Source organism: Pithys albifrons, chromosome Z (genome assembly GCF_047495875.1).
Source record: "Pithys albifrons albifrons isolate INPA30051 chromosome Z, PitAlb_v1, whole genome shotgun sequence".
NCBI classification, from domain to species: Eukaryota; Metazoa; Chordata; class Aves; order Passeriformes; family Thamnophilidae; genus Pithys; species Pithys albifrons.
The window spans coordinates 40,463,583-40,475,274 of record NC_092497.1 but is presented as its reverse complement, the minus strand read 5'-3'; the positions used below and the strand labels follow the sequence as shown (position 1 = coordinate 40,475,274).

General features: G+C 43.8%; 1 protein-coding gene across 1 annotated transcript in view; it reads left to right on the top strand.

The window, feature by feature from the left end:
- The first annotated feature begins 1,076 nt into the window (after positions 1 to 1,076).
- KCNN2 (potassium calcium-activated channel subfamily N member 2) overlaps positions 1,077 to 11,692 on the top strand; it is a 75,262-nt gene continuing 64,646 nt past the window's right edge. The window contains exons 1-2 of the mRNA XM_071581243.1: positions 1,077 to 2,294; positions 2,476 to 2,571. Of these exons, the coding sequence (XP_071437344.1) occupies positions 1,077 to 2,294; positions 2,476 to 2,571 (1,314 nt within the window). The remainder of the gene's footprint in view (positions 2,295 to 2,475; positions 2,572 to 11,692) is intronic.

The following is an 11,692-nucleotide window of genomic DNA, read 5'->3' as shown; positions in this document are numbered from 1 at the left end:
ATGTGTGCTTGCTTTAAAAGGTATACCTTGATTAGGAATTAAGAAATTGAAGTATTATAATAGAGCATATTTAAAACCTTTGCTAATGGCAGCATCTCACTCATATTTCTAAACTAAAAGTCATTCAGTGGTTGGAAAGGAAATTGAATGTCATTGGAGATGCAGAAATTGTAAGGATTATAAAGACAGTGCTCCCCGACTGTGGAGGGAAAAGAGAAACCTCCCTCACATAATCTCGCCTAGGTGACAGGAATAACACAGCTGTAACAAGGTAAATCACTTACCGTTTCCCTCATTCTTCCCTTAAAAAAAAATCTTTCCTTAGATAAATGCCGAAAAGAGACTTTCCCTGATGCAGACATTGCTCTGCCAAAGGGAGCTGCAAGAACGATTATTCAGTGAGAGTTTGGTAGGGAAAGGAAAGGGATGAGGCAAAATGGTAGCTGGCAACGACCTGAAGGGGCTGCACGGGCGCGGTACCCAGAGAAGCGGCGCCGGAGCGGAGCGCAGCCTCCCCGTGAGGCGCTCCGGTTTCCCGAGAGAGCTCCTGCCTTCCCGCCGGAGCAGCTCTCCAGCCCCCAGGCCACTCCCGGCCGCGCCCGGGGGTGAGGCCGCGGCGGCGGCTCTCCCTTCTCCTGCTGAGGGAAGGAGCAGCCGCCCAAAGCCTTGTGGCGCCTCGTCCGTCCTTCGGGACAGAGGCGGGATGTGCCGGGAAACGCTCCCCGCTGGGGCCGCGGCCCCTTCCTCCGGCGGCGGCGGCGCGTCCCAGGCGTCGGGAGCGCAGCGAGCCTCTCGCTGTGTTTTGCAGGGCGGCGGCGGCGCTGCTGGACAGCTCCGGAGCGCGACGAGGCGCCCATGTTCCGGAGACGGCGCAGATGTAAGCGGGGACGCGGGGGGAGCCGCGGCAGAGCCCCTTTCCCGGCGGGAATGCCCGGGAATGCCCGGGCTGGCGCGCGCGGGCGGGCGGGCGGGGCGGGGGTCGCGCGCTGCCCTCACCTGCGCGCGGAATCCCCGCGCGGGCAGGGGGACCCCGCGCGGCTCACGCGCCGCCGGGCCTGCCCCTTCCAGGTGACGTAATGCCCGTTGTTTTGGTCCGCCCGACCAATCGCACGCGCCGGCTGGATTCTACGGGAGCCGGGATGGGCCCGCACTGGCGGCAGCAGGACGCTCCCCTGCCGACCATCACGCATTGCGCAGGGTGCACCACCGCCCGCTCCTCCTGCGGCTTTAACGGCCCCGGCATGGACGCGCCGCGCCACTTCCCGGCGGGCTTCGGCCCCGACCAGCAGCAGCAGCAGCAGCAGCAACAGCAACAGCAACAGCAGCAGCAGCAGCAGCAGCAGCAGCAGCAGCAGCAGCAGCAGCAGCGCCCGCCGGCGCCGGCGCCGCCGCACTGCCAGCAGCACGGCCAGGACAAGCAGAGCCTCCTCCAGAACCAGCACCAGCACCAGCAGCAGCACCACCAGCAGCAGAGCCCATGCCTCCAGTGCAACAACTGCGCCTATTACGGGGCTGCTGCGGCAGCCGCGGGGGATAACCTGCCGCTGCTGCTCCGCGCCTCCTCGCCGCTCTCGGGCGCCTTTCGGACCCACTCCTCGCCGCTCTCCTCCGCCGCCTCCTCCCGGCAGGGCAGCCAGCTGAACGTCAGCGAGCTCACCCCCTCCAGCCATGCCGGGGCGTCCAGGCAGCCTCACCAGTATTCCCAGTACCACCAGTGCCATAGCCTGCAGCAGGTAGCCAGCCCCAGCAGCACTGTCAGCAGCGGCAGCACCCACCACCACCACCACCATCATCACCACCACCACCATCACCAGCAGCAGCAGCAGCGCCGGGAGAGCAACCCCTTCACCGAAATAGCCATGAGCAGCTGCAGGTACAACGGCGGCGTCATGAGGCCGCTCAGCAACCTGAGCTCGTCCCGCAGGAACCTGCACGACCTGGGCTCCGAGTCGCAGCCGCTGCAGCCGCCGATTGCCAGCCCTGCCGCCACCGCGGCCACTGCCGCCGGCAGCCCCGCCGCCCCCGAGATCGTGGTCTCCAAGCCCGAACACAACAACTCCAACAACCTGGCGCTCTACAGCTCCTCCGGCCCCGGCCCCGGCCAGGGAGGCACCAACAACGGCGGGGGCAAGTCCAGCAAGAAGAAGAACCAGAACATCGGCTACAAGCTGGGGCACCGCCGGGCGCTCTTCGAGAAGCGCAAGCGCCTCAGTGACTACGCGCTCATCTTCGGCATGTTCGGCATCGTCGTCATGGTCATCGAAACCGAGCTCTCCTGGGGCGCCTACACCAAGGTACCAGCCCGGGCGACAGCCAGTCCGACCGCCCGGGGAGGGGCGGCCCTATCCCCGTCCAGGTCCCGCCGTGTCCCCCCGTCGGGCGGCCAGGTGCCGCCGGTCCCCTCCCCGGGGCCGGTGGGGCGGAGCGGCCCCCGCGCGTGGGTCTCTGAAGGACGGCAGTGTCTTTCTCTTGCAGGAGTCGCTGTATTCCCTCGCTCTGAAATGCCTTATTAGCCTGTCCACGATTATCCTGCTTGGACTCATCATCGTGTACCATGCAAGGGAAATCCAGGTAAGGTTTCCTTGTGTGGGTCAAGAAGTGTTGCTGGCTTAGAAGGAGTTGCGAGGCGGTTTGTCCAGAGCTGCAGCGGTGGTAAGTACTGGGTACACCCCGGTGGCTCAGAAAGCGAAAGTGGTCTCTTCATGCCTGCCAAACTTGGTGAATGGACCTCAGCCCTAGAGACAGGGCATGATACAGTGGGAGACAAGCCAGGGAAGTTCTGCCTGCTCCGAAATTCTGCCTGCTAGTGGCTGTCACCTGCAGTTAATGTATAGAATGGCTTAGCTCTAAGCAACAGTCTTTTATTTCCCAGTGACTAAATTTCAGACTATGTGTTTTCTCTTGATAGCATGCTTAATGGTCTTCACTGTGCAGGGTATGTAATCTTCACTGCATTGTCTCAGATCCGAGGGTACTCTAGGAGAGTGTTTAAGAGAAGGGCGAAGACTTATGTTTGACTTATTTTTTGCTGCACAGCCTCTAGGAATGTGACTAAAATCTGTCAGAAAGGGTAGGGCTAAAGGTAGGAGGAACATAATGGTCAAAGCTGTAGAAAACCTCACATATACTGTCACAGGTCCAAGTGACTTAATTTTATGTCAGTTGTAATTTTTTTTGACCAAGACATTTAAAATTTGGTATTTCAGCACAACCAAAACATACAACAGACAGATTTCAAAGTTTTGAAGTGAAAAATACCCTGCTTACAGATACAGTGCTTTTTCTTTTTCAGGTTAGAGATTCCTTGAGCTGAAAACTGAAATGTCACATTTCAAGGGCAAAGAAGACTTTTGCACTGGTACCAATCCCTTAAAAAAAAATTTAGAATTGTGTAGTACTCTGCTTCTGTGCAAATGAGTGCTGTAATTTCAACATGAAATGGTACCGTAGTCCCCTATTTATGGTGATGTTATGGAAGTGTTATGTTACTGAAGACCTTTTGGATCCTGTTGTGCAGTCCTTGCAGATGCAAAACTTCTTTTCCTGGCTTAGAACCCAGTTTCTCTGCATTAATATCTAAGATATTGAAAGCTGTTTATTAATATTGAACTCAATAAATATGTGTTCTGGAGAAAGAGCGTATTTACAAACTACAGAAGGACTCATGAAGAGGTTTCTTTTTTCTGTATAAAAATGAATAGCAGTGCTGCAGTGTGGGAGCCTTCTCTGGTGTATCTTCCCACAAGTAGTGCTTCAGGCATGAAGAGTAAAGCTGAAAACAACCCCTCTGTAAACGTTTATGTTACTCTATGCGTTTTCCAGAAAGCTTTTGTGGAAAAATTTGTGGAAGATAACCAAATAGTTGTAGGTCTGTGTTAAGTATCAGCTTATACGAAGTAGTTACTCCAAGATTCAATTGTTTGGGTTTTTTTTTCAGGTAAAGAGTAACAAATTTTCCTTGTCTTAGGAATAAATCCCTTATGGATCAGAAAAAGACAATAATAAAAACCTAAAGTTGTCATTCCATTTTATTTTTTAACTGACTGTTTTAAAGAATTTTCTCATATGTGCAAGTATATGAAAGGAGCTACAAAATCATGTGACTTAATCACAGTTAATCTAGCTTTCAGTGCTGCCCAATAGCATGGAACACATGTATACCTGCCTGTAAAACAGCAATACCCCATTATTTTAGAATGAGAGGCACCAAAAACTGCAGCAGTCATGGCAGAGCCTGGAGCGAGCTGCAGCTTCAAGGGATCCTGTCATTCACGTTGAAAATGAAAGGAAGTTCTTTGTTTTGAGGAGCTTGTTAGAAGGGCATAGTACCTCCCTTAACTCATAGATATCTTCTCTCTTTTGAATTTACACAGACTGTTTTTCTGCATGCACTAGACCTTTAAAAATAAGATGAAGAGTATGTAGGGCAAAAGCTACATCCATGTGACAGTCATTAAATTTATATTACACTTGACACCTGAAAAAAAGAAGTACCTTTAAAATACTTTCGCTTAGTTACTTACATAATCTTCCCCAGGCAAAACAAAATACTGTGTACTGTGTATTGATAATGTAATGTTTGTTAAATAACCTTTAAAGCTGCCTTCGGAAGGCAGATGTGCCTTAAATTCGAGCAAACACCCTGCTATGTGCAGTAGAATGAATGAGGTTTTTACAATAGAGCCCACAATGATTGGTTGTGTCCAGGAGGACTGTTTGCACCAGCTGTTTGTCCGTCCCGTTGCAGTTCGAACATTCCTTTCTAATTATTGTCTGAAATGTATTTAAACATTTGGTGTATTTTAAATAAGCAGGAATTTGTTGAAAGAGGAGAATTTGTTCCATAGAACAGAAGGGTGCTATGTTCCGCTTGTGTGGTGTCCTTCATACTCTGGTAGAAGCAAACCAACCTAAGCATGAGTAGATTTTTCTACAAAGCATGAGGCAAAAAAGTTTTGGAAATAAATTACTGGCAGTTTAGTAATTATCACTGATGGCTTGATGAATACTGAGAAACTCCTGGTGAGCTGAAATGCTGGTAAATGGAAACCAGGTTTTCATTCTTTTCGGTAATCTTTGGCCATGATTATTGGTGGGGAGATTCAGCAGCCATGCTCGGTGATGCCCATGGGGCGATGCCTATCAGCATAGCAGGTGGCTTTAGACTTCCCATTGATATGATGCTGGTTGCATGTATGCTTTGCTTTGAAAACAATCAGCTGGTAGGTTAAACCAGACTCTAGAGTCTGCCTGTCCCAAATCTTCTGCACATTGGAAGGGAAGTTTATAAAGGCTTACTAAGATTATTCCCAAAGAGACAGTGATATAGCGACGTGAGAAAGATGAATTTTCTGCTTCATGCTTTGCCGCGGTTGATGTGCGGTGTAGGAGCTGAAGCAGTCCCAGTGTCCCGGCGATTTCCGCGCCGCCTGTTCAGCACCGCGGACAGCTCAGCGCGGAGCGCCCGGCACGGGCGGCACAAGCCCATTCAGCCTCGAGTTCGAAACCTGTGAGATACACCGCTTTATGAGCTCCCTGAACTTACACAGAGCTCTGCATCTGACAGACCAAAGTCTCCAGAAGGGTGGTAGCTGCAGTATTTAGACAGGAATAACTGCAGGAATGCTGTGTAGTCTTGTGAAACACTGGAAATGTTAAAATATTTTCATCAAATAGGTTTTCAGTGATCGTACTGTATTAAGTTATTCTGTATAACTCTAGGAATTAAAGTGTGAGCTGCTATTAATTTCAATAAATGTGAGTTAGTATTAAGAATACAATGGAAGTCCGGTGAAACCATTTGGGTTTGAATGCAAATTCATAGCTTATGTTACCATTTCCAGAACAGAAGATAAAAATTACAAGAAAATTGGTTTCATGTCCTTCCCCTTTCTAGAAAAAAATTCTAATGAACAACAGCAACAGAGTTGCAGTGATAACCCCAAAATGTATGTTATGTTTTTGTTCCATTGTTGTCATGCCTATAATGCTGTTAACAACTTGGGAGAATGAATCGTGCCTTGCTCTCTCTCCAGGCTTGTGTGGTTGTTGATTCAGTTCTTTAGAGCAAGTATTTGAAAGATCAGTGGAAAAAATGTAATTCATCATTATCCCAGTCTAGAACAGGTTTTTCTCTGACTGTTACTCTAGTTGAGAGTTGGAAGAGGTGAAGGAGAGAAAAGCTAAAAAGACAGCATGATCCAATTATCATAATTTTTGATGTATAAATTATACAATTCGTGCATAGACAGTTTGTTACTTAATACTATTTTACATAATAAAAGCAGAAGCAGCATGTAACATAGTTAAAATTGTAGGTCCTTGGAACTTACTGTTCCATTCCACATTTCTCTAGTGTGATTTTCTGTTAGGTCCATAAATAAGATGGAACTCAAGAGAGTTTTGGGTGGCAGTTCAGATGGTAAAGCTGCAGTTTTTCTACTTCTATTGAAAAATAGACGTCTCTGCCTGTCTTTAGTACTGCTGGAGATAGAAATGCTTTTTAACTCTGCACTCCTGAAGTTCTACTGATGCTTGCTTCTATTACTCAGATCAAAGGATTAAAATCAAAATTATGTGAGATTGTCAGTAGGAAGTAGTTAATGCCTTTTGTTGGGCATTCCACCCTAGCCTAGTACTTCTTGAGAGGAATATATTCGCTGGAATACGTCTCCTTTAAGGCTGGATTGCTTAGTGTATGCTTTGTGTAAATAAACATACTGCCTGTGCTGAATAATAGTAACCTGAGTAAAGCTAACCTGTACTCTCCTGGACAGCATCGGAGCCTCTTTTCTTTCTCCTTGATGCTGATGCTGTCAGTCATACAGAACCATGAAAGTTATTGGTATGTGTTAGAAGTGAATAGAAATCTTGTTTGGTTTTGTTTGTTTGATGTCTGTTGAGATTTCTAACCAGTTCTAAAATGTGTTGCTAGTTCATACTTAGGTAGAATGTCTGTGGAAAGTCTTGCAAACTCCAAGGTTAAGGTTAAGCTATTGTTTTCACAGCAGAACCTCCCCAGGCTGCACAGAGGAAGCAGATGGTTGTGAAGTGGTTGGAAAATGTTCTGCTGATAGGTTTGGAGTGAAACATTTCCAGTCTTTATTACCTTTGTAAAAAGTTATCACAGCTGAGACACCAAATGTCATGCTGAAGAACCAAAAGCGTTCTTTTCTCTGTGCCTGAAAAGTTGAAAAAATGGAACATGCTTTATCAGGTAACAGCACACATTGGTAATAAATACATATCTTGGCCTGCTTATTGTGCAAATAAATCCCTTAATACGTGATGGTAATAAACAGTGTTTATGAGAGCTTCATCATCTTATTGGCATCAGTGAAAAGTTTTTCAGTAAAAATTTTACACTCAGGAACCAAAGTTGAGCTCCGTTATAGTTTCTTGTCATAGGAAGAAATGAGTATTCTGCAGATGAAATTATTTATTTTAACTATACATTTCATATGTATAATGAACAGCAGAAAATAATGTAGGAATTCAAGGACACTATGTTTGTCAAATTAACACTTTGGAGTATTTTTGTGGAAATACTTAGTTTTGATTGTGCTCAGTACATTTTTGATAGTTTGTGTGTGTAGGTCCTGTTGATGTAGAATAAGTTACAGCTGCCCCGGGTCTTTGAGATGCAGCACTGTAATGGATATGACATGAAAGACAGGCTAGAAAACCCCTTAATAGTGGTCAATCTCACAAGGCTGATTAAAGTTACATGTATATTATGCCTCCATTTCCAACAGGCTTCATTAGAACGTAGGAGGTGTAATGAAGCACTGTAATGGATATGACATGAAAGACAGGCTAGAAAACCCCTTAATAGTGGTCAATCTCACAAGGCTGATTAAAGTTACATGTATAATATGCCTCCATTTCCAACAGGCTTCATTAGAACGTAGGAGGTGTTACCTGATGGTCAGTACACTGAGTGCATTATTGTAACGTGTGAGAAGGTGTGTTATTGGCCCTCTTGGAGGATAGAGAACATTTTTAACCAGAGATAATAAATACTCTGGATTTGTATAAATTGTATAGCTTATCAAAAGACACTGTTGTATACAATCTTAGAGTCATTCTGCATGCCTGTCTTAATGTGAAAGTGTTGTACATGCCAGGTCTTTCAACTGTGGGGCCCTCAGATTAGAAAATTCTGTCAGGTACTTGACTGCTGTTCTGTTTTGTCTGAGTTTGAGTGAAAGTGTGTCAAAAGTGACAAATATACATTAGTGCTTTTATGATTTTGGTTCTGGTTTGTATGTGATCTACTAGATGTAGTTTCTTGGGCTTTGAGTTTGATTTGAAACATATTTCTCATCTGTTTTGAGCACAGACCAGAACAGGAATGGCTGCTGTTTAAGACTTGGTAGAATTTAAAAGGTGTGTGGAAGCTTCTATGCAACTTCAGTCAGCTCTTTTCCCCCTTGATGATGAAAGTTGTCACAATCCCTTACTAGAGGATGAAATACCGCTCTGGGCATATGAATCTCCTTTTAAGATGTGAATTGTCCTTAAAAAAAGAGGCTGTAGTTGATCTTGTAATTAGCTATCAGGTAGGCTGGATATATTGGTCACTATAAAAATTTTCGTTTATTAACTGAAAATAAACTATAAAGTATGCAGGAAACTAACTTTGTGAGGAAATCTCTGCAGTTCTGTTGTAGGGAAAAGAGAGGAAAATAGAGAAGTTACACATCGTGGTAGCACATACACCCAAACAGAATATAATGTTCTTTTTTATGCTTACTTTTTTGTTTGTTTGTTTAATAACATTAATAAAATAAAATACACTACAAGGAAAACATGAGTTGAAAAGCTTTAATTCAAAAAATGTGATAGGAGAAATACTTGTCTATTGATTAGGTTGTGTAAAATGACTTTGTCCCATTATTTTATTGAAAGCGACATGAAGAAATTTTTCCTTATATCTGTCAAAAAGTCAGAAGAGACTGTCAGGAGAACATGCTTTACAGCTTAGAAATAATTCTTTTGTAAAGGGATTGGTGAAACAGGAACTTCAAATGGGTTTATCTGAACCCTGGCTTTTGCAAATTTAGTTGTTTAGTTAATATCATACATAAATATTCTCACAGTTGCAGGACATCACATACTTGTAACTTACTGATTCATTCACCTTTCCTTCTTGAACACTCCCTGCAACCGTTCTCCTCCTTCATTTGTGCAAAAATAGTCCTTAGTAAACACACTTTTATACTGACATTTTAAACACAAAAGGTTGTGAATATTAAAACTCCATGAAGGAGTGAAGACGAGTGAGTACTGACTGAAGAGATGTGTGAATCTTCTAATATGGCTCCTCATCTTTCATTTTGGTGAAAGCTGATGGATCTTTTGGAAGTAAATTCCTTTTGAGGAAGTACTAAACCTATTCATGACTGATGGAAACACTCCTCTTAATTCCATATAAAGTAAGGCCAAAGAGTAAGCCTTAAATAACTTTTTTTTAATTGCTGCTCTCAGACTTTTTAAGAGTAATGGACTCTGGGTTTTTGGTTGTTTTGTTTGTTTGTTTGCTAGGTTGGTTGGGGTTTTTTAGTTCTTTTAGTTGTTGGTTTTTGATTTTTTGGTATTTTTTCCCTCTAAAGAAACGTATTAAAAAACCCCCAACATGTTGTGTCCAAGTGGCAACTTCAAACCTGTTGTGCATACTAATTCTGTGCAGCTTTCTTGGTGAATAGGGGAGAGCTGGATTCTGTGTTGTATAACTGACCAACAGAACTCTTTATTGAATTCTAATTGAGTACAATCACAAAGTTACTGAAGGCTGCAGGAGCCACTAGGGTCAGAAACAGAGAGTTAAATAGCTGTACAGTTGTGACTCTTTAATATAATTTGTCTTGCAAAACCACTGCTTTTAAAAGAACATATCTGAAATAAAAAAAAATTAAGAAGTAAATATATGTGGGCTCATATCCATAGATTTTGTTGTCACCTGTGAATAAAGAGCTTTCTGAGATTTCTTATCTGTATTCTGCAACAAATATTTTGCCTTGTGTTGTTTCAGACTGTAACTGTGTATCTTCCATAAACAGGTATACGTCAGCTCTCTGGTTTGATAGGTAGGTGTAAGATAGCCTGAAAAGAAGGAAATGCTTCTGTAACAAGTATTTATATTCTAGTTTTCATTGTCAAAAGGAATTAACTGTACAAATCCTCAGATTTTTTCCTGTTACTTAAATAATCATATATGATATTTTTATGAAAGGGAACACTGAGACCAAGAGTTCAAGTGTGGTGAAAGTAATCTGGGCATAACTAGATTGAAAGTTTAGGTGTGCCATTCTTGTAGTCTTATGCTTAAATCAGTCGTTTGTCTTATAAATATGACACTGTAGTTGCCATCCAGCTAAGCCTATAATTTTCAAGAGTTTTACTCCTGCTTAAGCGGATGTCCCAAAACTGTAATGTAAAATGAATACAGTGCTCTACAATGTGTTCTGATGAGATACTATTGGAAATGTTTATGAAGCATTTTATTCGTAGAATCATAAAATCATAGTATCTGTTGGGTTGGAAAAGAACTCCAAGACCATCAAGTCCAACCCTTGGTCCAACTCCAGTTGGTTTACCAGATCATGGCACTGAGTGCAACGTCCAATCTAAGTTTAAAAACCTCCAGGGACTGGGAATCCACCACCTCTCTGGGCAGCTCATTCCAATGCCTGATTACTCTCTCTAGAAAGAATTTTTTTCTAATATCCAACTTAAATTTCCCCTGGCAGAGCTTGAGCCCGTGCCCCCTTGTCCTATTGCTGAGTGCCTGGGAGAAGAGACCAGCCCCCACCTGGCTAGAACTTCCCTTCAGGTAGTTCTAGACAGTGATGAGGTCACCTCTGAGCCTCCTCTTCTCCAGGCTAAACAACCCCAGCTCCCTCAGCCTCTCCAGTCCCTTCACTATTCCTATTAAAATTGTTTATTCCAGCTTTCAAAGCTCTGCAACTTCTGTAGCATTACTACAGGTGTATACAGCCATTCACACCTGCCCTACTTCTGACCTCTCATAATAGTGCCTTTCACTAGAATAATACATTTTGTAGCAATTCTTCATCCTCAGTCACTTAACAAAAGTTTCAATCTAGGTGGAGAGCAGTATTTCTTGTTTTTTGAAGGTTGTTACACTTTTAAGAATATGATCTGTTGCAGTCAGAGAATAAGGTATGTCTTTAAAAATAAAAATGGTCTAGTAACTTTGATTCAGTCTGCACCATTGCAACTATAAAATCGACATACATAGAATTTGAGTATAAAGGTATCCCATGACAGCTACTACGTAACATGATCCTTATCTGAATGGTATCAAGGGTAAAGTCACTTCACACTAAGCTTAACTTCTTCTTGTGTCCTTATTCAGGTTTAAGCTTCATGGTAAAAGCCAGTAATTTGAATTCTGTTGTGATTTTCACAGTATGACAGATTAGAGTAACTAAACCTTTGTGTGGTAGGGTAGGCAAGTGTCCATCTGATTTATTGCCAGTTAAGTTTCAGTATGGTTTCAAGACAGTTTAATGGCAAAGTGTGTAAAAAGGATGTTGCTTGAAGACTACCCATGGTTAGTCTGACTTTCATATCTGGTTGTCAGATAGAAAAATGTTTGGTTCTCAATTGTTATGTGCAGCCGTGTGTGAATAGACATTTGTCTACCTCCCACAACAGAATGGGATGC